General features: G+C 44.5%; 1 protein-coding gene across 1 annotated transcript; it reads left to right on the top strand.

The window, feature by feature from the left end:
• Positions 1–511: 511 nt before the first annotated feature.
• On the top strand, positions 512–25,121 carry amph (amphiphysin). Its single transcript, XM_063886761.1, is given in 23 exon segments — positions 512–671; positions 4,513–4,593; positions 5,673–5,727; positions 5,799–5,893; positions 6,120–6,215; positions 8,172–8,228; positions 8,230–8,280; positions 9,595–9,680; positions 10,658–10,733; positions 11,257–11,339; positions 11,488–11,626; positions 14,058–14,177; positions 14,269–14,352; positions 14,597–14,623; positions 14,853–14,876; positions 15,245–15,412; positions 18,870–18,911; positions 19,336–19,848; positions 22,431–22,475; positions 23,176–23,211; positions 23,461–23,649; positions 23,797–23,898; positions 24,020–25,121. Coding segments are annotated over 23 exon segments (2,343 nt in total). The 5' UTR covers positions 512–602; the 3' UTR covers positions 24,125–25,121.
• Positions 25,122–25,540: the final 419 nt, after the last annotated feature.

The raw sequence follows: 25,540 nt of genomic DNA on the forward strand, positions 1-25,540 counted from the left end.
AATGTAGTTATTTTATATTTATTTAATATGTATTAATGTAGTTATTTTATATTTATTTAATATGTATTAATGTAGTTATTTTATATTTATTTAATATGTATTAATGTAGAGTTATTTTATATTTATTTAATATGTATTAATGTAGAGTTATTTTATATTTATTTAATATGTATTAATGTAGTTATTTTATATTTATTTAATATGTATTAATGTAGAGTTATTTTATATTTATTTAATATGTATTAATGTAGTTATTTTATATTTATTTAATATGTATTAATGTAGAGTTATTTTATATTTATTTAATATGTATTAATGTAGAGTTATTTAATAGTAATTGTGGATGATCCAGATTTCTATGAATCTTCTGCTATTTGTTGGTGTTTAGCAGATTTTTTGTACCAACGAGTTGTGCCGTCGCGGTGGGCCCGCCCCTAAACACACACACACACACACACGCACGCGCACACACACACACACGCACGCACACACACACACACACACACACACACACACACACACACACACACACACACACACACACACACACACACACCTCCCCCTCCCGTCTCTCTCGGTAATCCGGTCTCTCTGCAGTCATCATGGCGGAAATCAAGACGGGGATCTTTGCTAAGAACGTACAGAAACGGCTGAACCGCGCGCAGGAGAAGGTGAGGATTTGGCCGAGAGATGGGGGGGGGGGAAACCGGGAGAGACCGAGGGGACCGGGAGAGAGACCGGGAGGTTAGGGTGATGGAGGGGGAGGCTTGAGACAGATGGAGGGGATATGCTGCGGGCCTCCGTTCTCTGTTCATGCTATATTTGTATATGTTATATGTCTTGGTACGTTATGGTATTTCTATCATCTACAGCTCTACTGTTTATAACCATCCGATCCGTACAGACAGCCTGACGTCACGATGCGTTAAAATCACCTCCGTAAAACCGTTAAATCATTGCAAACAGACAGAGCGTTGTGATTGGCTGAACAGACCGTCCTCTCAAGTAACACCTCGTGATGACGTCATGCGCGGTGAATGATAAAGATATTTTTATCAGTGTTTATATTTAATTAAATGACGCTCTCCTGAGCCAAGGTCGGCGGGGAGGGGGGGGGGGGCGGCGTGATGACGTCACACACCTGAGAGCGTCAGTAGATCTGTGTGTTGTCATTCTGCTGATGTATGAATACTGCTGACTCATGATCTATACTCAGTTTGATGTTATTACAGAATATAAGATCATTCTTGTTATTAAATTACAGAGCTGATGATTTCTTTATGTTACGTTCCTGCTGCTGACAAAGCAGCAGGAACGTAACATAAAGAAATAACATAAAGAAATGTTTGACAAAAAACATAAAACATCATCATTCAGATATGATGTTTAGCACAGCTCGGTCACTGGCTCTTCATTTGATGCAGCATAACTGTACTTCAGAACAAGTCCACTCTGAGAACTGTGTACTGAAACATTATCTGGTTCTGATGGACACGGAGAACATCACCTGGTTCTGATGGACACGGAGAACATTATCTGGTTCTGATGGACACGGAGAACATTATCTGGTTCTGATGGACACGGAGAACATTATCTGGTTCTGATGGACATGGAGAACATTATCTGGTTCTGATGGACATGGAGAACATTATCTGGTTCTGATGGACACGGAGAACATCACCTGGTTCTGATGGACACGGAGAACATCACCTGGTTCTGATGGACACGGAGAACATCACCTGGTTCTGATGGACACGGAGAACATCACCTGGTTCTGATGGACACGGAGAACATTATCTGGTTCTGATGGACATGGAGAACATTATCTGGTTCTGATGGACACGGAGAACATCACCTGGTTCTGATGGACACGGAGAACATTATCTGGTTCTGATGGACATGGAGAACATTATCTGGTTCTGATGGACAGGGAGAACCTTATCTGGTTCTGATGGACACGGAGAACATTATCTGGTTCTGATGGACACAGAGAACATTATCTGGTTCTGATGGACACGGAGAACATTATCTGGTTCTGATGGACAGGGAGAACCTTATCTGGTTCTGATGGACACGGAGAACATTATCTGGTTCTGATGGACACAGAGAACATTATCTGGTTCTGATGGACACGGAGAACATCACCTGGTTCTGATGGACACGGAGAACATTATCTGGTTCTGATGGACAGGGAGAACCTTACTTGGTTCTGATAGGACAGGGAGAACCTTACCTGGTTCTGATTGGACAGGGAGAACATTACCTGGTTCTGATGGACACGGAGAACATTATCTGGTTCTGATGGACAGGGAGAACCTTATCTGGTTCTGATGGACACGGAGAACATTACCTGGTTCTGATGGACACGGAGAACATTATCTGGTTCTGATGGACAGGGAGAACATTACCTGGTTCTGATGGACACGGAGAACATTATCTGGTTCTGATGGACAGGGAGAACCTTACTTGGTTCTGATAGGACAGGGGGAACCTTACCTGGTTCTGATTGGACAGGGAGAACCTTACTTGGTTCTGATTGGCCAGGGAGAAACTTACCTGGTTCTGATTGGACAGGGAGAACCTTACTTGGTTCTGATTGGCCAGGGAGAAACTTACCTGGTTCTGATTGGACAGGGAGAACCTTACTTGGTTCTGATTGGCCAGGGAGAAACTTACCTGGTTCTGATTGGACAGGGAGAACCTTACTTGGTTCTGATTGGCCAGGGAGAAACTTACCTGGTTCTGATTGGCCAGGGAGAAACTTACCTGGTTCTGATGGCCAGGGAGAACTGAGTGACTGACATTCCATCCACGAGAGAACATGTTGCTGTGTTGCTGAAACATGTTGCTGTGTTGCTGAAACATGTTGCAGTGTTGCTGAAACATGTTGCTGTGTTGCTGAAACATGTTACTGTGTTGCTGAAACATGTTGCAGTGTTGCTGAAACATGTTACTGTGTTGCTGAAACATGTTGCTGTGTTGCTGAAACATGTTACTGTGTTGCTGAAACATGTTACTGTGTTGCTGAAACATGTTGCAGTGTTGCTGAAACATGTTGCAGTGTTGCTGAAACATGTTACTGTGTTGCTGAAACATGTTGCAGTGTTGCTGAAACATGTTGCAGTGTTGCTGAAACATGTTACTGTGTTGCTGAAACATGTTGCAGTGTTGCTGAAACATGTTACTGTGTTGCTGAAACATGTTACTGTGTTGCTGAAACATGTTGCAGTGTTGCTGAAACATGTTACTGTGTTGCTGAAACATGTTGCAGTGTTGCTGAAACATGTTGCAGTGTTGCTGAAACATGTTGCAGTGTTGCTGAAACATGTTGCAGTGTTGCTGAAACATGTTGCTGTGTTGCTGAAACATGTTACTGTGTTGCTGAAACATGTTGCAGTGATGCTGAAACATGTTGCAGTGTTGCTGAAACATGTTACTGTGATGCTGAAACATGTTGCAGTGATGCTGAAACATGTTGCAGTGTTGCTGAAACATGTTGCAGTGATGCTGAAACATGTTACTGTGATGCTGAAACATGTTGCAGTGTTGCTGAAACATGTTACAGTGATGCTGAAACATGTTGCAGTGTTGCTGAAACATGTTGCTGTATTGCTGAAACATGTTGCAGTGATGCTGAAACATGTTGCAGTGTTGCTGAAACATGTTGCAGTGATGCTGAAACATGTTGCAGTGTTGCTGAAACATGTTACTGTGTTGCTGAAACATGTTGCTGTATTGCTGAAACATGTTGCAGTGTTGCTGAAACATGTTACTGTGTTGCTGAAACATGTTGCAGTGTTGCTGAAACATGTTGCAGTGTTGCTGAAACATGTTACTGTGTTGCTGAAACATGTTGCTGTATTGCTGAAACATGTTGCAGTGATGCTGAAACATGTTGCTGTATTGCTGAAACATGTTGCAGTGTTGCTGAAACATGTTACTGTGTTGCTGAAACATGTTGCAGTGTTGCTGAAACATGTTGCAGTGATGCTGAAACATGTTGCAGTGTTGCTGAAACATGTTGCAGTGATGCTGAAACATGTTGCAGTGTTGCTGAAACATGTTACTGTGTTGCTGAAACATGTTACTGTGTTGCTGAAACATGTTACTGCGTTGCTGAAACATGTTACTGTGTTGCTGAAACATGTTACTGTATTGCTGAAACATGTTACTGTGTTGCTGAAACATGTTGCAGTATTGCTGAAACATGTTGCAGTGATGCTGAAACATGTTACTGTGTTGCTGCTCCCTGGGCTGCATCCTCTGTTCTGTCCAGAAACAGAACCTGACACCAGCGGGGGAAATTCTAGACGCTGTTAAATATTAAAGCTGGCTCACAGCTATGGGTTTGAGTCTTGGAGTTTCCTACTTCTCTCAAAGGATTCACTTTAAAAAACGAGGAGTGACACATGTTAACATTTGTTTACTTCCTGTCTGCACAGGAAGCTGCGGTGTAGAAGGTAATGTCTCCAAACAGTAGTTATGGATCTGTTTAATTTCATTCATTTCCAGGTGCTGCAGAAACTGGGAAAGGCCGACGAGACCAAAGATGAGCAGTTTGAGCAGGTGGTCGTCAACTTCAGGAGGCAGGAGGTGAGCGCATCCTACCGGAGAGAAATGAAGACCCCGACGCACCGTGAACACACTTACACAGGCTTATATACATATTCAATTATATATTGATGAATTATTATTATTATAGATGCAGGGGCAACCAAACTGTGAAATGTCAATCTGAAGCAGAAACAGTGAAATGTCAGTCTGAAGCAGAAACAGTGAAATGTCAATCTGAAGCAGAAACAGTGAAATGTCAGTCTGAAGCAGAAACAGTGGAAGGTTATATCTGTCCGTCAGTCTGAAGCAGAAACAGTGGAAGGTTATATCTGTCCGTCAGTCTGAAGCAGAAACAGTGAAAGGTTATATCTGTCCGTCAGTCTGAAGCAGAAACAGTGGAAGGTTATATCTGTCTGAAGCAGAAACAGTGGAAGGTTATATCAGTCTGAAGCAGAAACAGTGGAAGGTTATATCTGTCTGAAGCAGAAACAGTGGAAGGTTATATCAGTCTGAAGCAGAAACAGTGGAAGGTTATATCAGTCTGAAGCAGAAACAGTGGAAGGTTATATCTGTCCGTCAGTCTGAAGCAGAAACAGTGGAAGGTTATATCTGTCTGAAGCAGAAACAGTGGAAGGTTATATCTGTCTGAAGCAGAAACAGTGGAAGGTTATATCAGTCTGAAGCAGAAACAGTGGAAGGTTATATCTGTCTGAAGCAGAAACAGTGGAAGGTTATATCTGTCTGAAGCAGAAACAGTGGAAGGTTATATCTGTCTGAAGCAGAAACAGTGGAAGGTTATATCAGTCTGAAGCAGAAACAGTGGAAGGTTATATCAGTCTGAAGCAGAAACAGTGGAAGGTTATATCAGTCTGAAGCAGAAACAGTGGAAGGTTATATCTGTCTGAAGCAGAAACAGTGGAAGGTTATATCTGTCTGAAGCAGAAACAGTGGAAGGTTATATCTGTCTGAAGCAGAAACAGTGGAAGGTTATATCTGTCTGAAGCAGAAACAGTGGAAGGTTATATCAGTCTGAAGCAGAAACAGTGGAAGGTTATATCAGTCTGAAGCAGAAACAGTGAAATGTGATGACCTAATTTTTTCTGATGTATGTCTGTCAGTCGGAAGGCTCTCGGCTGCAGAGGGAGATGAAAGCCTACATGGCGGCCATTAAAGGTGAGGCTCCATTTGCATTACACATCATAGGTATTCAAATGAATTATAAACTAACACACTGTGTGTCTCAGGGATGCAGCAGGCCTCCATCAACCTGACGCAGTCTCTGCATGAAGTCTACGAGCCGGACTGGCACGGCAAAGATGACGTCATGGTCATCGGGAAGGTAAGAGTCCTGAGATCTCCTACTGACAGCAGCACCTGAATGCACCAGGTCTTCAGAAGCAGTAGCATCTGAACGCACCAGGTCTTCAGAAGCAGCAGCTATGGGTTAACCATCAGTGAAGAACTAGAAGGGACTAAGAGCCGGCTGGACCAATGAGAACACAGCTTTGTAGATTGTGCATTTTTTTATGTGCCACTATGACAACAGAGCTGTTGCTTTTCTGCAGGACTGCGATGCCATGTGGGAGGATTTCCATAACAAGTTGGTGGACTCAACGCTTCTGAACCTGGATGAGTATCTCCTGCAGTTCCCAGACCTCAGAGTAAGACCTAAACCTCTCTAAACCTGAATCTCTCTAAACCTGAATCTCTCTAAACCTGAATCTCTCTAAACCTGAATCTCTCTAAACCTGAGTCTCTCTAAACCTGAATCTCTCTAAACCTGAATCTCTCTAAACCTGAATCCCTCTAAACCTGAGTCTCTCTAAACCTGAGTCTCTCTAAACCTGAGTCTCTCTAAACCTGAGTCTCTCTAAACCTGAGTCTCTCTAAACCTGAATCTCTCTAAACCTGAATCTCTCTAAACCTGAGTCTCTCTAAACCTGAATCTCTCTAAACCTGAATCTCTCTAAACCTGAATCTCTCTAAACCTGAGTCTCTCTAAACCTGAATCTCTCTAAACCCGAGTCTCTCTAAACCTGAGTCTCTCTAAACCTGAATCTCTCTAAACCTGAATCTCTCTAAACCTGAGTCTCTCTAAACCTGAGTCTCTCTAAACCTGAGTCTCTCTAAACCTGAGTCTCTCTAAACCTGAATCTCTCTAAACCTGAGTCTCTCTAAACCTGATCCTCTCTAAACCTGAATCTCTCTAAACCTGAATCTCTCTAAACCTGAGTCTCTCTAAACCTGAATCTCTCTAAACCTGAGTCTCTCTAAACCTGAGTCTCTCTAAACCTGAGTCTCTCTAAACCTGAGTCTCTCTAAACCTGAATCTCTCTAAACCTGAATCTCTCTAAACCTGAGTCTCTCTAAACCTGAGCTCTCTTCTAAACCTGAATCTCTCTAAACCTGAATCTCTCTAAACCTGAATCTCTCTAAACCTGAAGTCTCTCTAAACCTGATCTCTCTAAACCTGAGTCTCTCTAAACCTGAGTCTCTCTAAACCTGAATCTCTCTAAACCTGAGTCTCTCTAAACCTGATCCTCTCTAAACCTGAATCTCTCTAAACCTGAATCTCTCTAAACCTGAGTCTCTCTAAACCTGAATCTCTCTAAACCTGAGTCTCTCTAAACCTGAGTCTCTCTAAACCGAGTCTCTCTAAACCTGAATCCTCTAACTAAATTCTTAAACTGAGTCTCTCTAAACCTGATCCTCTCTAAACCTGAATCTCTCTAAACCTGAATCTCTCTAAACCTGAGTCTCTCTAAACCTGAATCTCTCTAAACCTGATCTCTCTAAACCTGATCTCTCTAAACCTGAATCTCTCTAAACCTGAATCTCTCTAAACCTGAGTCTCTCTAAACCTGATCCTCTCTAAACCTGAGTCTCTCTAAACCTGAGTCTCTCTAAACCTGAATCTCTCTAAACCTGAGTCTCTCTAAACCTGAATCTCTCTAAACCTGATCCTCTCTAAACCTGATCTCTCTAAACCTGAGTCTCTCTAAACCTGAGTCTCTCTAAACCTGATCCTCTCTAAACCTGAGTCTCTCTAAACCTGATCCTCTCTAAACCTGAGTCTCTCTAAACCTGAGTCTCTCTAAACCTGAATCTCTCTAAACCTGAGTCTCTCTAAACCTGAATCTCTCTAAACCTGATCCTCTCTAAACCTGAATCTCTCTAAACCTGAGTCTCTCTAAACCTGAGTCTCTCTAAACCTGATCCTCTCTAAACCTGAGTCTCTCTAAACCTGAGTCTCTCTAAACCTGAATCTCTCTAAACCTGAGTCTCTCTAAACCTGAATCTCTCTAAACCTGATCCTCTCTAAACCTGAATCTCTCTAAACCTGAGTCTCTCTAAACCTGAGTCTCTCTAAACCTGATCCTCTCTAAACCTGAGTCTCTCTAAACCTGAGTCTCTCTAAACCTGGAATCTCTCTAAACCTGAGTCTCTCTAAACCTGATCTCTCTAAACCTGAGTCCTCTCTAAACCTGAATCTCTCTAAACCTGAGTCTCTCTAAACCTGAATCTCTCTAAACCTGATCCTCTCTAAACCTGAGTCTCTCTAAACTGAGTCTCTCTAAACCTGTGTCTCTCTAAACCTGATCCTCTTGACCTTTCAGACTCGCGTGGCCAAGAGAAGCCGGAAACTGATTGACTACGATAGTGCTCGACACCATGGTGGAGACCCTTACGCTGTCCGGGATGAAGAGCGACCGGAAGACTGAGGAGGTGAGCTCAGGCTGAGAAGATAATGAAGGTGATGAAGGTGGGGTCAGGCTGAGGAAGATGATGAAGGTGGGGTCAGGATGAGGAAGATAATGAAGGTGATGAAGGTGGGGTCAGGCTGAGGAAGATAATGAAGGTGATGAAGGTGGGATCAGGCTGAGGAAGATGATGAAGGTGATGAAGGTGGGGTCAGGATGAGGAAGATGATGAAGGTGGGCTCAGGCTGAGGAAGATAATTAATGTGATGAAGGTGAGCTCAGGCTGAGGAAGATGATGTAGGTGAGCTCAGGCTGAGGTAGATGATGAAGGTGAGCTCAGGCTGAGGAAGATGATGAAGGTGAGCTGAGGAAGATGATGAAGGTGAGCTCAGGCTGAGGAAGATGATGAAGGTGAGCTGAGGAAGATGATGAAGGTGAGCTCAGGCTGAGGTAGATGATGAAGGTGAGCTCAGGCTGAGGAAGATGATGAAGTTGAGCTCAGGCTGAGGTAGATGATGAAGGTGAGCTCAGGAAGATGATGAAGGTGAGCTGAGGAAGATGATGAAGGTGAGCTCAGGCTGAGGAAGATGATGAAGGTGAGCTGAGGAAGATGATGAAGGTGAGCTCAGGCTGCGGTAGATGATGAAGGTGAGCTCAGGCTGAGGAAGATGATGAAAGTGAGCTCAGGCTGAGGAAGATGATGAAGGTGGGGTCAGGCTGAGGAAGATGATGAAGGTGAGCTCAGGCTGAGGTAGATGATGAAGGTGAGCTGAGGCTGAGGTAGATGATGAAGGTGAGCTGAGGCTGAGGAAGATGATGAATGTGGGGTCAGGCTGAGGAAGATGATGAAGGTGGGGTCAGGCTGAGGAAGATGATGAAGGTGAGCTGAGGCTGAGGTAGATGATGAAGGTGGGGTCAGGCTGAGGAAGATGATGAAGGTGAGCTCAGGCTGAGGAAGATGATGAAGGTGGGGTCAGGCTGAGGAAGATGAAGGTGAGCTGAGGCTGAGGAAGATGATGAAGGTGAGCTGAGGCTGAGGTAGATGATGAAGGTGAGCTGAGGCTGAGGAAGATGATGAAGGTGAGCTGAGGCTGAGGTAGATGATGAAGGTGAGCTGAGGCTGAGGAAGATGATGAAGGTGAGCTGAGGCTGAGGAAGATGATGAAGGTGAGCTGAGGCTGAGGTAGATGATGAAGGTGGAGTCAGGCTGAGGAAGATGATGAAGGTGGGGTCAGGCTGAGGAAGATGATGAAGGTGAGCTGAGGCTGAGGAAGATGATGAAGGTGATGAAGGTGTGAGATGTTCAAGGTCTTCTGTAACTGAGGTGTGTGTGTTTCAGGCGGATGACGAGCTTAAGAAGGCTCAGAAGGTTTTCGACGAGCTGGATGTCGGCCTGCAGGACGAGCTGCCCACTCTGTGGGACAGGTGAGTCTCATGCAAACCTGGGGCCTCATTTATAAACGTGGGGTACGCCCAAACTTCTAAGCAATCTTTGAGAGTGATAAAAAACAAACTTGACGGTAAAGGTGCGTTCCTCCGCGCACACTCTGACCCATGCGTACGCACAGAAACGGGAGGGGTGAGAAACTGCGACAGCGTTGGCAGAAGGGAGAATGGAGGGATGTGAAATAACACCATCTAAATATTCCCTCTCAGGTTTCAGATATGAAGAACTGCAGTATGAACAAACGCCTGTTTGAGAGTCCGGAGTGCACACAGAAACAGACCTGTGAGAAACAAATGAATACAATAATAAATGAATTATTGAACCCACCCCCCCCCCCCCCCCTAACTTTTAGGGACTGCATATTTATTTATGTTGGTGATGATCCGGCTTTCTGAGGCCGTTCACAGAGAGCTCCACGTGCTGCAGCTCTCTGTTCTCTTCAAACAGCAAACTCCAAACAATCTGAGGAACTGCACCCCCCCAACAAGAACCAGAACCTGACTCGGAGTGAAATGGGTTTTTAGCAGTTCTGTCGGCATTTCCTGCCCGTCATCAGGCAGTCAGTCTGAATGAACATTCATACGGGGCATTTCTTTGATTATTTATAGGCAAATCTGGGCGTTACGTGAAGTCCGCAAAAGCTGCGTCGCATTTCGAGTTGATTGTGATTTATAAAGGAAACCGGCGTAGGACGCGCGAGCGCAGGGTTTTATCCATCGGAATATTTTTGTGCATATTTACTTGCTTTGTCCTACCTACGCCACCTTCCCACGGTAATCCTACGCAAAGCTTTATAAATGAAGCCCTTGGTGAGTCTCATGCACACCTGGTGAGTCTCGTGCACACCTGGTGAGTCTCATGCACACCTGGTGAGTCTCATGCACACTGCCCACAACAGGTGTCCTACAGTAACAGATGCATTAACTGATAACCTGTGTCTCCTATCACTCTGCAGCCGGGTGGGATTCTACATCAGCACCTTCAAGAGCATCACTAACCTGGAGGCCAAGTTCCACCGCGAGATCTCTCTGGTGAGGGGGGGTGGGGTTACCTGACAGTCAGCCACGTTACCTGCAGAGAGGACTCACAGTGTCTGTGTGACATCACGTTACCTGCAGTGTGCCTCACCTGTATCTGTGTGACATCACGTTACCTGCAGTGTGCCTCACCTGTATCTGTGTGACATCACGTTACCTGCAGTGTGCCTCACCTGTATCTGTGTGACATCACGTTACCTGCAGTGTGCCTCACCTGTATCTGTGTGACATCACGTTACCTGCAGTAGGCCTCACCTGTATCTGTGTGACATCACGTTACCTGCAGTGTGCCTCACCTGTATCTGTGTGACATCACGTTACCTGCAGTGTGCCTCACCTGTATCTGTGTGACATCACGTTACCTGCAGTAGGCCTCACCTGTATCTGTGTGACATCACGTTACCTGCAGTGTGCCTCACCTGTATCTGTGTGACATCACGTTACCTGCAGTGTGCCTCACCTGTATCTGTGTGACATCACGTTACCTGCAGTGTGCCTCACCTGTGTTTCTCTGCAGGTGTGCCGGCAGCTGTACGAAGTGATGACGCAGCTGGCTGAGCAGCACTCTGACAAGATGTTCACCATCCAGGGAGCCCCGAGGTCAGACCCCTTGTTGTTTTTAGCAGTTGCTGAAGTGTTGGACCTCATTGAGAACTGGCTTGAGCGACTCCGGCCCTCACTGGAGTTTAGTTTCCATGTGAGGATTAAAGTTAAGATTCACCTGACATGTTTCTGTCACGACCTGCAGCGACTCGGGACCGCTGAGACTCGCCAGAACCCCGTCACCTCCAGAGGACGAGAGCCCGCCTGAGAGCCCCGACGCCGGATCCAACCACATGCTCCGCCCCGTTTCACCTGGACCCCCACGGCCCAAATCCCCCATACAGGTAGACATGATCCTGAATCACTGATACCACAAGTAGACCTGTTGCTCTGTAATCATGGGACATGTAGTTTTAAGCTTCTGAAGGTGATGTGTGTGTGTGATGAAGATGATGTGTGTGTGTGTGATGAAGATGATGTGTGTGTGTGTGATGAAGATGATGTGTGTGTGTGATGAAGGTGATGTGTGTGTGTGTGATGAAGGTGATGTGTGTGTGATGAAGATGATGTGTGTGTGTGATGAAGGTGATGTGTGTGTGTGATGAAGATGATGTGTGTGTGTGATGAAGGTGATGTGTGTGTGTGTGATGAAGGTGATGTGTGTGTGATGAAGATGATGTGTGTGTGTGATGAAGATGATGTGTGTGTGTGATGAAGATGATGTGTGTGTGTGATGAAGGTGATGTGTGTGTGTGATGAAGATGATGTGTGTGTGTGTGATGAAGATGATGTGTGTGTGTGATGAAGATGATGTGTGTGTGTGATGAAGATGATGTGTGTGTGTGATGAAGGTGATGTGTGTGTGTGATGAAGGTGATGTGTGTGTGATGAAGATGATGTGTGTGTGATGAAGGTGATGTGTGTGTGTGATGAAGGTGATGTGTGTGTGATGAAGATGATGTGTGTGTGATGAAGGTGATGTGTGTGTGTGATGAATATGATGTGTGTGTGTGATGAAGGTGATGTGTGTGTGATGAAGATGATGTGTGTGTGTGATGAAGATGATGTGTGTGTGTGATGAAGGTGATGTGTGTGTGTGATGAAGGTGATGTGTGTGTGTGATGAAGGTGATGTGTGTGTGTGATGAAGGTGATGTGTGTGTGTGATGAAGGTGATGTGTGTGTGTGATGAAGATGATGTGTGTGTGTGATGAAGATGATGTGTGTGTGTGATGAAGGTGATGTGTGTGTGTGATGAAGATGATGTGTGTGTGTGATGAAGGTGATGTGTGTGTGATGAAGATGATGTGTGTGTGTGTGATGAAGGTGATGTGTGTGTGTGATGAAGGTGATGTGTGTGTGATGAAGGTGATGTGTGTGTCTGATGAAGGTGATGTGTGTGTGTGATGAAGGTGATGTGTGTGTGATGAAGGTGATGTGTGTGTGATGAAGGTGATGTGTGTGTGTGATGAAGGTGATGTGTGTGTGATGAAGATGATGTGTTTGTGTGATGAAGGTGATGTGTGTGTGTGATGAAGGTGATGTGTGTGTGTTCTGTATCTCTGACCCTAACTCTCTGCTTCTCTCTGCTGCCCCCTGTGATCTGGTGAGTGAACTTGCTGTCTCTGTGAGACTGTGTAGAATAGAATAGAATCGGAGGATGAAACCCTCTTTATTGTCACATACATGCACACACACACACACACACACACACACACACACACACACACACACACACACACACACACACACACACACACACACACACACACACACACACACACACACACACACACACACACAGTGAAATGTGTCCTCTGCATTTAACCCATCCCACTAGGAGCAGTGGGCAGCTATTGTGCAGCGCCCAGGGAGCAATGCAACTTGAACCGGTGACCCTACGGTTCCCAGTGCAAGCCCCTACTGGACTTATAACACCAAATAGGTTATAAACCTGTAAAGCAGGCTCTGCCACATCTGTCCGACGCAAACACACACACACACACACACACACACACACACACACACACACACACACACACACACACACACACACACACACACACACACACACACACACACACACACACACACACACACACACACACACCTTTTAAATCGCGCTGTTCATATTGAACTGTGTGCTCCCAATCGCAGCAGCGTGTTAAATGGACCAGATGTGTAGTTGAAATGTATAAATCCAAGTTATTGTTCAAATGGAAACACAGTTTTATTTTTAAAAAGTCTTGCCCATTGGAAACAGTAATGAGGAAAATCATTTTCTTATATGTAGCGTATTAAATGCATATTCATTATTTAAAAGAAAGCTGCAAATGTACATCCTTCAGATGATATCAAACCCTAACCCTCCATAGAGGTCCCTCAGGAAGCTCTCAGTGGCAGGTTGGTGAACCGTGGTATAAAATATGCCCCCCCAACACCTTCACAGCCCCGCCTAAATTATTTCCCACCAGCCACCGCTGGTTATACAGTATATAATACAGACTTTATATTGTCACTCACTCACTCACTCACTCACTCACTCACTCACTCACTCACTCACTCACTCACTCACTCACTCACCACTCACTCACTCACTCACTCACTCACTCACTCACTCACTCACTCACTCACTCACTCACTCACTCACTCACTCACTCACTCGCTCATTCAGTGAGTGAGTGAGTGATATTAATGAGTGATATTAATGAGTGAATGAGTGCTGCTGTGTGTGATGCAGGCCGGCGATGTGGTGACGCGTGTTGTGTTTCTACAGCTTAAAAAGGGTCCGCCGGTGCCCCCACTACCAAAGGCCACACCGACCAAGGAAGTGGCAGAGGAGCAGATCATCGACCTTTTTGGAGGGGAGTTCTTACCGGCGCCGACACCGTCGCAGGTCAGTCGGTCAGCAGAGCGGTAATAATTAATAAGTGTACTTTACACCCCCCCCCCCCCCCCAGTTGACCTGCTGTTTTTGTCATCCGCAGCCCAACGAACGACCAGGAGAGTCTCTGCTCGACCTGGACTTTGATGCTTTTGAGCCAGATGAGAGTGTTTCTCCGATCCCGCAGGTTCCCGCAACACACACACACACACACACGCACGCTCGCACAGCATCAGTCGTTAACCGTAGGAGGCTGAGATCCAAACTGCATACTAACTACTGCGTACTACATCAGTATGTACTTCATGCTGTGTACTATGTCCTACAAATGATGTAGTAGAGAATAATATTTGTACTTCACACTCTGGGTATGTATTTGTGTATGAATATATTTTCATGATGAGGTGATGATGCGTTTTCTGCCCTTTCAGACCGCAGTGCCCTGGGATATGTGGTCGGTGAGTTCATTTTCCTGTCTAGTCAAGCTGTCTATGGGAGTAGCAGTGGTTTCAATTTGATGTGACTGCTCGATGTTTGGAATATATGATCTGATTATTGTTGAGAGGGTAAATAAAAAAAGTATTATTGTTTTTCTATTTAAATGAAAACATAGAAATGTATAGTTCGGCTGCACCGATCAGTGTATCTGCAGATATGAACCATCTTCTATTCCCTTTTGCTTTATAGGGAGAAGCCCAAAAAGCTGAGCTTGTAAGTACACACAATTACTCCACAACACATACAACTACACAACATCTTTCTTAACACTACAGCTTGATGAATTACCAACAAAGAATTCATTATATTTATGTGTGACCGTGACATCAGCACGTTCACGTGTTTCTGTGACATCAGTCATGTGTTACACATGTTTTTGGTAACGTATATATTTCTGGCGATATTTTCCATCCAATGTTAATTTATATTTCCCAGTGATCTGTTTGATTACAGCAGTAATGACTCCAGCTTTGTGCAGCCCTGGAAAAATAATTCCTGCACCGGCTCTCCGGTCTGACTTAACTGTGGGTTAAGAGCGGGAGGGTCAGCTTTAACCCTGCAATCCCTGCTTTCTCAATCAGGGAGCTGACACTGGGTTCGTCGCAGACTGGTCCGCTGACTTTGGTTCGGCAAATGGAGATGCTGCTCCAGGACCCGAGGCACCTGACGTAGGTCCGGAGGGGGGGGCGCAGGGTGCAGACACAGCTAGACCTCCTGAGGACGAGGGGGCAGCCACAGCTGGAGATGAGGTTAGCAGCTGGAGCTTTCAATCTATCCCAGATCTTCATTCCTCTACAATCAGAAGTGAGGAAGAGGAGACAAGGCAGGCAGTTTCAAACGTAGATACAGCAAGGCAGCAAGAGCGCAGGAAGTCCACCCCAGGACTGATATTCACCAATGAGTATGGAGAGCAGATTGAGGACAGCACAGAAGATGGAGGAGACAGATGGTCCAGGTCCCCAGATGGGTCTGGGTCTGAGTATGAGACAGCTGAGGAGTGGTGTGATGGAGGTCAGGGGGGAAGCTGGGCGAGTGCAGACGATGAGCTCTCCTCTGAAGACCGTCTCCCAGAGAGGGAGGGGTGGGAGGATTGGTCTCAAACAGTAGAACAAGTTTCGGCAGGAGAAAAGCGACCAGGAAAAGCGACAGGCCTCACATCGATCTACATACACCAATCTGAAACAAAGGGAAGGGGTGCTTCTGATTCGATTACCTCAGCTGAAAAGCAGGGAAGGGGTGCGTTTGATTCAGATCCTTTTGCTGAAACACAGGTAGGGGGTGCGTTTGATTCAGTTACCTCAGCTGAAAAGCAGGGAGGGGGTGCGTTTGATTCAGATCTTTTTGCTGAAACACAGGGAGGGGGTGCGTTTGATTCAGTTACCTCAGCTGAAAAGCAGGGAGGGGGCGCGTTTGATTCAGATCTTTTTGCTGAAACACAGGGAGGGGGTGCGTTTGATTCAGATCCTTTTGCTGAAACACAGGGAGGGGGTGCGTTTGATTCAGTTACCGCAGCTGAAACACAGGGAGGTGGTGCGTTTGATTCAGATCCTTTTGCCGAAACAGAGGGAGGGGGGGCATTTGATTCAGTTACCGCAGCTGAAACACAGGGAGGGGGTGCGTTTGATTCAGATCCTTTTGCTGAAACACAGGGAAGGGGTGCGTTTGATTCAGTTACCGCAGCTGAAACACAGGGAGGGGGTGTGTTTGATTCAGATCCTTTTGCTGAAACACAGGGAGGGGGTGCGTTTGATTCAGATCCTTTTGCTGAAACACAGGGAAGGGGTGCGTTTGATTCAGATCCTTTTGCTGAAACACAGGGAGGGGGGGCATTTGATTCAGTTACTGCAGCTGAAACACAGGGAGGGGGTGCGTTTGATTCAGATCCTTTTGCTGAAACACAGGGAGGGGGTGCGTTTGATTCAGATCCTTTTGCTGAAACACAGGGAAGGGGTGCGTTTGATTCAGATCCTTTTGCTGAAACACAGGGAGGGGGGGCATTTGATTCAGTTACTGCAGCTGAAACACAGGGAAGGGGTGCGTTTGATTCAGATCCTTTTGCTGAAACACAGGGAGGGGGTGCGTTTGATTCAGATCCTTTTGCTGAAACACAGGGAAGGGGTGTGTTTGATTCAGTTACCGCAGCTGAAACACAGGGAAGGGGTGTGTTTGATTCAGTTACCGCAGCTGAAACACAGGGAGGGGGTGCGTTTGATTCAGTTACCGCAGCTGAAACACAGGGAGGGGGCGCGTTTGATTCAGATCCTTTTGCTGAAACACAGGGAGGGGGTGCGTTTGATTCAGTTACCACAGCTGAAACACAAGGAAGGGGTGCGTTTGATTCAGTTACTGCAGATGAAAAACAGGGAGGGGGTGTGTTTGATTCAGATCCTTTTGCTGAAACACAGGGAGGGGGTGCGTTTGATTCAGTTACCACAGCTGAAACACAAGGAAGGGGTGCGTTTGATTCAGTTACTGCAGATGAAAAACAGGGAGGGGGTGTGTTTGATTCAGACCCTTTTGCTGAAACACAGGGAGGGGGTGCGTTTGATTCAGTTACCACAGCTGAAACACAGGGAAGGGGTGCGTTTGATTCAGTTACCGCAGATGAAAAACAGGGGGGGGGTGCATTTGATTCAGACCCTTTTGCTGAAACACAATTTGGAGACAAGGGGGCTGGTTTTGAATTTGATCCGTTTGCTCCTGAGACCTCCGTATCAGGTGGAGTTTTGTCCACTGGGGATGGAGGAGGCGATTGGGATACAGATCCTTTTGCCCACAGTTTCCCAACAGCCTCTTCAGGGACTGGAGATCCAGCCTCCAACACTCCACGATCCTTTGCAGCTGTTTCTGGAACAGCAGGAGGGATAAAAGACATAAACGTCACCAGAATTCACAAAGAACCAGAACATTCAGACATGTCCGAAGACGAGGCTGCGAACCGGAGAATTGGAAAGTTATACCAAGCGCTAGATACAGAAAAGGAAGAGGTATTTAACTCCTTCCTGACTTCAGTTTGGTAGAATAGCGTAGAATAGAATCGATGAAATGAGAACCCGTTCTGCCTCCTACTCTCCCACAGATTGAGAACAAAGTAAAAGTAATCCTGAACCCGGACCCCAAGTTCTTCCCTCCTCTCCTGCTGCCTGCTTTCTCTGCTTGTTGACATTCATTTTTTCCCTCAACATCTCGCCTCTCAATGACTGGACTCTCACCTTCCTGTTTCTCAACGTCCTGACTCTCGGTGTCCCGACTCTCAACCCTTTGACTCTTGGTGTCCCGATGCCTAAACTCGCTGCGTCCTGACTATCAAAGTCCAGACTTTCGAAGTCCGACTCTCAACGTCCTGACTCTCAATGTCCGTCTCTCCAGGTCCTGACTCCTAATGTCTGACTCTCTTAAAGTCTGACTCTCAACGCCTTCGCAACATCCGACTCTAAACGTCATCAGAGTCAGGACGTTCCTCTCAACGTCCTGACTCTCAATGTCCTCACTCTCACCGTCCCGACTCTCAACCGTTTGACTCTCGATGTCCAGATGCCCAGATGCCCAGATTCCCTGTGTCCTGACTATCGAAGTCCAGAGTCTCAACGATGACTCTCAACGTCCAACTCTCAGCGTCCTCACTCTCAACGTCCTGACTCTCAACGTCCTGACTCTCAACGTCCCGACTCTCAACGTCCTGACTCTCAACGTCCTGACTCTCAACAGCCTGACTCTCAACGTCCTGACTCTCAACGTCCTGACTCTCAACGTCCTGACTCTCAACGTCCTGACTCTCAACTTCTTTGATCTCAACTTCTTCGATCTCAACGTCCTGACTTTCAACGTCCTGACTTTCAACGTCCTGACTCTCAACATCCTGACTCTCAACGTCCTGACTCTCAACATCCTGACTCTCAACGTCCTGACTCTCAACATCCTGACTCTCAACATCTGACTTTGGATGTCTGACTCTCAACGTCCTGACTACTCTTAACTCTTAAAGTCCAGACTTATAACATCCAACTTCTTAATTTAATTTATATTGACATGTCTGTACTTCCTGTTCCCGAACGCCCTGTATGCTGACGTCTTGGCTGTAATTGAAACTATTTCCTGTCTGCACGTTCTCTAAGGATTTCTTCTCTTGTGTGAATGTTATATAATCATATATTGACAGGTCCTGATTTTTGACCCTTCTCTGTTTTTATTTTGTGCACTCTGAAGAATGCCACCGCCCCGTCATTCTTCGCTGAGTTTGATCAGATGGTGAGTTTACTCCTAAGTGCATTGTATTTAAAATGATTTTGTTGATGTTCATGACAATTATTGGTTTATTAATTTAGTTGATATAATGTTCTGTTCAGCAGTTTCATTTAATCACTCCAGAAACACTTCAACAGGTAACAGGTCACATATGACCCACAACTAAAAAGCATCTCTTATGATATCAAACAGAAACAACTATATTAAGGGTTTACATTAGATTCAAGTGTCCATATATTTATACATTTGAAGCAATGAAACTAATTTCTTCTACTGTTTTTTTAACAGTGGTTTGAACTGTTGGAACAGTATTCATGAATGGCCCGTTAAGACACGTCATTCTAAACTTCTTATTGAGTTTCATACAAAATATCAGCAGCCACATTTGAACCGTTTCAGAGTGAATTATCATCTTTCCTTGCAAAAGAATGAAGTTAAAGCAGAGGCTCCGGGAGCCACAGGGAGAGAACCTACTCAGGAACAAGACAAGTATCCAGCTCTACCGGACGTTGGAGCTCCCCTTGCTGGAGAAGAGGTGGAGGAACCTGCAGCTTCCCCTGCTGGAGAAGGGGTGGAGGAACGTGCAGCTCCCCCTGCTGGAGAAGGGGTGGAGGAACCTGCAGCTCCCCCTGCTGGAGAAGGGGTGGAGGAACGTGCAGCTCCCCTTGCTGGAGAAGAGGTGGAGGAACCTGCAGCTCCCCCTGCTGGAGAAGGGGTGGAGGAACCTGCAGCTCCTCCTGCTGGAGAAGGGGTGGAGGAACCTGCAGCTTCCCCTGCTGGAGAAGGGGTGGAGGAACTTGCAGCTCCCCCTGCTGGAGTAAAGGTGGAAAAACCTGGATCTCCACCTGCTGGAGAAGAGGTGGAGGAACCTGGAGCTCCCCCTACTGATGTGGGTAATAAAGCTGATCGTTCAGGCAGCCCAGAGGATGAGAAACCTGATGTAAGTGGATGTGCATCATCATCATCATCATCATCATCATCATCATCATCATCATCATCATCATCATCACCATCATCACCATCATCACCATCATCACCATCATCATTATTAAAATGTATAGCTGAATGCTCTGACTCCAGTTTTTCAGACTAGGAGACCTGCACTCTTGGAGCGTGACACCTAGGGACAAAAGGGGATTCAAATATCTTTTTGGAGTGATTGTTTCCATGTAATGCTTTGTAGGTTGGAAGAACAGTCCTGTCCTTTGCTGGGAGCCAGTGTAGAGCTGCTTAAACCGGACTGATGGTCCTTTTTCCTTGTGTTTGTGAGTAGACGGTCTGCAGCGTTTTTTACCAGTTGAAGATTATTAAAGGGTGTGGTGGGACAGCTGGATAAAAGGGAGTTGCAGTAATCCAGCCTGGATGTTATAAAAGCATGAATTAGCTTTTCTGCATTGTTTCGAGTCAGGATGTGTCAGATATGTTTGCTTTTGCGGAGATGAAAGAAGGCAGTCTCTGAAATATCCTTTATATGTGATATGAAGGACCAATTGTCGTCGATAATAATGCCAAGATTTTTTATTGTGGAGTTGGGGGTCAAGGTAATACCATCAAGAGTAGTTTTGTTAATTCATGCTTCATTTCAGATTTGTTTGAGTCAAGTAAAATGACTTCAGTTTTGTCTAATAATAGGAAGTTGCATTTCATCTATGCTTTTGAATCTGAAAGGAATTGTTGTAGTTTTGTTAATTGATCATTTTCATCTGGCTTGAAAGATAGGTACAACTGTGTATCGTCAGCATAACAATACATGATTTCTGTCTAATATTGTCCAATGGCACCATGCATAGAGAGAACAAAATGGGTCCAAGGACAGAACCTTGCAGCACTTCATGATTGAGTGTGGTTTTCATTGAGGATTCATCATGAGCAGATACAAACTGAAGCCGTTCTGAGATTCATGACCTAAACCAGTTTAGTGCCGTACCCTTTATGCCAATTGACTGTTCTAATCTCTGTTGTAGTATGTTGTGGTCAATGGTATCAAAAGCCGCGCTCGGGTCTAACAGTACTGAGATAGAAAGTCCACTTTCAGATGCCATGAGAAGGTCTTTTGTGACTTTCACTAGTGCTGTCTCTGTGCTGTGATGAGTTCTAAAGCCTGATGGACATTTCTCATGTAATTGATTGTTATTGAAATATTTTCATCAGCTGTTGAGCAACAGCTTTCTCAAGGATTTTGATGAAGAAGGGAAGGTAAGATATTAGTCTGTAGTTGGCCACAGCCTCAGGATCAATTTTTGATGAGAGGAGGAGAGGTTTAACGACCTTTAATTCCTTAAATGAATATGGCACAAGGCCTGACCATAATGACATATTTATTAAAATTAGGATAGGAGTCTTCCCATACACTGAGAGAAGGTATTGCATTACATGTTGATAGAAGTTTTTAAACATGTTGCTCTAGGACTATCAGTCAGATGTCTTGTATAGGAGATGTTCTGGCTTGTAGTCCAGTAACAGTACATTCAAATTAGAATCCGAGGATGAAACCCTCTTTATTGCTCACACACACACACACACACACACACACACACACACACACACACACACACACACACACACACACACACACACACACACACACACACACACACACACACACACACTGAAATGTGTCCTCTGCACTTAACCCATCCTAGTACTAGGAGCAGTGGGCAGCTGTTGTGCAGCGCCTGGGGAGCAATGGGGAGGGGGGATTGGAGGTGTCCGGTGCCTTGCTCAAGGGCACTATAGCAGGGCCCAGGAGGTGAACTGTACATCAAAAGTTATTAAAAAGTGGTCAGCTAAAGCAGGGTTGTTTGGCTCGATTACAATTCCATATGTCAGAACAAGGTTGAGGGTTGGTTTGTTTACATTTTGACTGAAACCAATTGCATCTAATAAAGAGTGAAATGCAATATCAGTGCTATTTTTATTATCCCCCACAATAATTACTTAATCTGTTTAAGTACTAAACTCAGAGAATCCAGATAAGAATTCTGAATAAGCCCCTGGGATACACTGCAACAAATACGATGGCTGCAGTGTTTTCTAGGTTGGGTGAGTATGATTTAGAATAAGGCTTTCAGAGGACTTCTAATTAGATTGTGGATAAGCATTGTTAAGTAGGTTTGAGTCCAAAATGGCTGCCACTCCACCTCCTCGGCCAGTGACTAGCAACATGAGTGTTAACATGACAGGGTGGAGTGGCTTCAGTGAGATAATCTGATTCTGTTTTTTGTTATTCAATCATTGAGTTGTGCAGTCTGTGATGAGTAACATCTGATGTTTAACAGTCCACATTTGTTTGTCCTGTCTTCTTGCACTAGTGCAAAGGTGGGGTTAATTGAAGAGTTTTTTTAAATGTATTCTTCTTCTTCTGGGTGTCAGAAGAGGGGGATTATTCCTCATCATCTTCAACATGTTCGTCATTTCTGCTTACCCGTTTATCCAAACCTTTATAGTAACTGTATTTAACCAAATAGATATAAACCCTATCAGAGTAATCCGACCTAACTGACTTTTATTTCTCTCTTAAAGTCCACCTCTGGATCTCCAAGCTCAGACATGGCAGCCCTTGAAGAGGTAGGTACTGCTCTTTATTGTATTTTGATTAGTAATGGATCAACACTGATATATTTGAATCACATTTGTGATGATTGATTTTAAACATAGAAAAGTTCTGCTGATATTTAACCTTTGTGTTCTGTTAGGGTTATATCTTCAGCTGTTTTTCAGCCTTAATAACTACACACTGTAAATCTGGTTAGTAAAAGGCTATAAACAGACCTTATTAATGGATGGAATTAAGGTAGTTTTGTTACTACATGAATTTAGGGTGAAATTACTTATGAAGCATGCTAAAGTAATGACTGCTACACCAACATCAGCAGGAATATATTCTGAAAAATCTCAGAATTAGTCATTGACAAAAGTGTGATGACTAGGATTTGTCCCCAGGAAAAGTGAAATTTGAAGTGTAGATATGACTAACCCTAACCCATCAACTCATGTGAAAGATGAGTAACTAAACATAAATCCTGGCTTAGAGGGTTGGGAAAATATACAAATATCTACAATGAACCTGGACTTATTGTAAAATATGACAGAAAGTTTTTGTCTTACTTTTCTTTTGTATTTATTCCTGAACAATATTCAATCTGTTTTCCGGAGTTACAGTCACACTGATGTTTCAACTATTATATTTATGAATGTCATCTGCTTTAAAAATGTGTACCGGCTGTGGTTATCTCGCTGTGTGATGAGACGATTTGTCTTCACACAGATCGATCCTGTTGAGGAAGTCAAAACACCCACCTCTGTAAGTCACACATTCCTATCATTGACAAATTAATCACACAGTAATTCAATCAATCAAACTGAGCTTAACTCCGTCATGGATCAAATCATGTTTAAGAACTTTAAAGATTTTTCTGTGGTCTGGCCTTTTACCTGTAACACTAAACACACATTGTGTTTGCATAATAAATCCAAACTGGAGGTTATAAGTAAATAGTTCATGTTTTATTATTATAACTCAATTAAAAGTCATTATGTTTGTTATCTTCAGGAAAAAATGCCGATCCCCTCTGTGGTGATCGAGCCAGCTTCGAGTAACGAAGGGGATGATGACCGGGATGCAGACATAATTTCTCCCACCGCCATCGGGGATAATGACGTGACAGCTGAGAACCAGACCATCAAACACATGAGTCCGTCCGGCGGTGTGTCAGGGCTCCCTGACGACTTCCTCTATAAGGCGAGTGTTCCTCCAGATACAATTTGCTGGAACACAAAAGCTAGATTCAAAAAAGCACACCTGTTGAATGTGTGATTACTTTGCATAAGAGGTCAACAGGCTCAGTCTGTAGTCTGCAAATGTGGTGACGGTGTTTCCCTCCTGCAGGTGGAGACCATGCATGACTTTGAGGCTGCAAATTCAGATGAGCTGGAGCTGAAGAGAGGCGATGTGGTGCTGGTGGTTCCCACCGCTTCAGTAGAGGATCAGGTGAGAAACTCTGGGAAAGAGTGACCACCAGCATCCTGACAGGGAGCATCCCAACAGTTATGCAGACCGGTACTGATTTGGCTGTGATCTGGTACTGACTGTCCTTTTGTTGTTGTTGCAGGATGCCGGCTGGCTCACTGGGATTAAAGAAAGTGATTGGGTAACACTTGGTGCCAGTGCTCACCAAGGACTTTTCCCAGAAAACTTTATTCAACGCTTGGAGTAAGAAGTTTTCCAGCTGTGTAAAATGCGAGCTGAGGTTTGAAACACCAGTGGATATGCCATCCAGTCAGCATGAATCCAACCCTGAAACACCCAATAACTTGGTGCAGATGTCTGCTGGACCACACAAGGCTCTCTCTGGTTGATGAAGCTCTACTCAAACTTAAATTCATGTTAATAAAAGTAGCACTATTCCCAGGAAAGTGAAATTAATAAGCATGATATCATAGTATGATCGACCCTTCTTTGAGACTGAGATGTTTTTTTGTTGTTGAATGAAATAGGATGTTTTAATTTATTGGGAATGATGCAATCTCTAAATGTTCATGCCATCAAAAGGAAAGTAGTTTGAAATAAATACACTAACCCTCACCCCTTCTTAGCAACAAGTGTGTTGTACTGGTTCTGTTGCTGTGGAGTGTACTGGGTTCTGTAGTGCTGTGATCTATTGAACTGTTCTGTAACATGAAACTCTTGAGTGTCTGTTTTTTCTTCAACACGTCATCACTGTTATCCCTGTCTTTGTGTTTCTGTAAAACATGGCTGTGCTTTTATTTGGAAAACGTTGTGATGAGTTTTAGTGAGTGTTGTGTTTTGACCAGAAGAGTGTCACATTTATTATCTGAGCATTGGCAAACTATCAGTGCAAATCCAGCATTAAAATCACATATTTTATTATAGCTTGTATTCCAAGAGAAAAATATTGCAGAAATTCGAAAAACCCTACATTGTGACAGCTAATTCAAATCCCAGCAAGTCATAAGTCGAAGGGAAATTATAGAATAGTAAGAAAGAAATCAAACAGGAGGTTTTTATGGGTCTAGGATCACAGGACATTTATTAAGACATGTATTATGCAATCTATGTTGTTGGTATATTCCAACGGTTCTGTAGATCAACAAATATGAAGTCACATGCTTTGTAAATTTGTCATGTCTACCATTTTGTGATGTACATACCATAAGATATGTCAAAATCAATAAATAAGAGTTCATACGCCACACTTTGTCAAATTTGTTTTGGGTCAATGGCAGATCAGAACACTATTGCAAGGGGAAATGAATTAGGGTTAGGTTAATGGGAATACTACATACCTCCCCACATCGTCTGATGACTCCGCAGTTGATACAGGTCCAGAGAAAGGCACGGGCCAGCGCATAACGTTCTCGGTCCTCCTTATACAATTATGTACTCCGATCGAGCTATAGAAGAGTATGTGGAACAATGGGTAGTTATATAACACATTAAACGCATAGTTTTAGGTTAAGGCGTAGCAATAGAGCAATTTTGTTTAACTTTCTTGTGTTAAGTTAGGGTTAGGGTTAGGGTTAGGGTTAGGGTTAGGGTTAGGGTTAGGGTTAGGGTTAGGGTTAGGGTTAGGTTAGGTAAGAGCGTTAGGGTTAGGGTTAGGGTTAGGGTT

The sequence above is a fragment of the Eleginops maclovinus genome, chromosome 6 (genome assembly GCF_036324505.1).
Source record: "Eleginops maclovinus isolate JMC-PN-2008 ecotype Puerto Natales chromosome 6, JC_Emac_rtc_rv5, whole genome shotgun sequence".
NCBI lineage: Eukaryota > Metazoa > Chordata > Actinopteri > Perciformes > Eleginopidae > Eleginops > Eleginops maclovinus.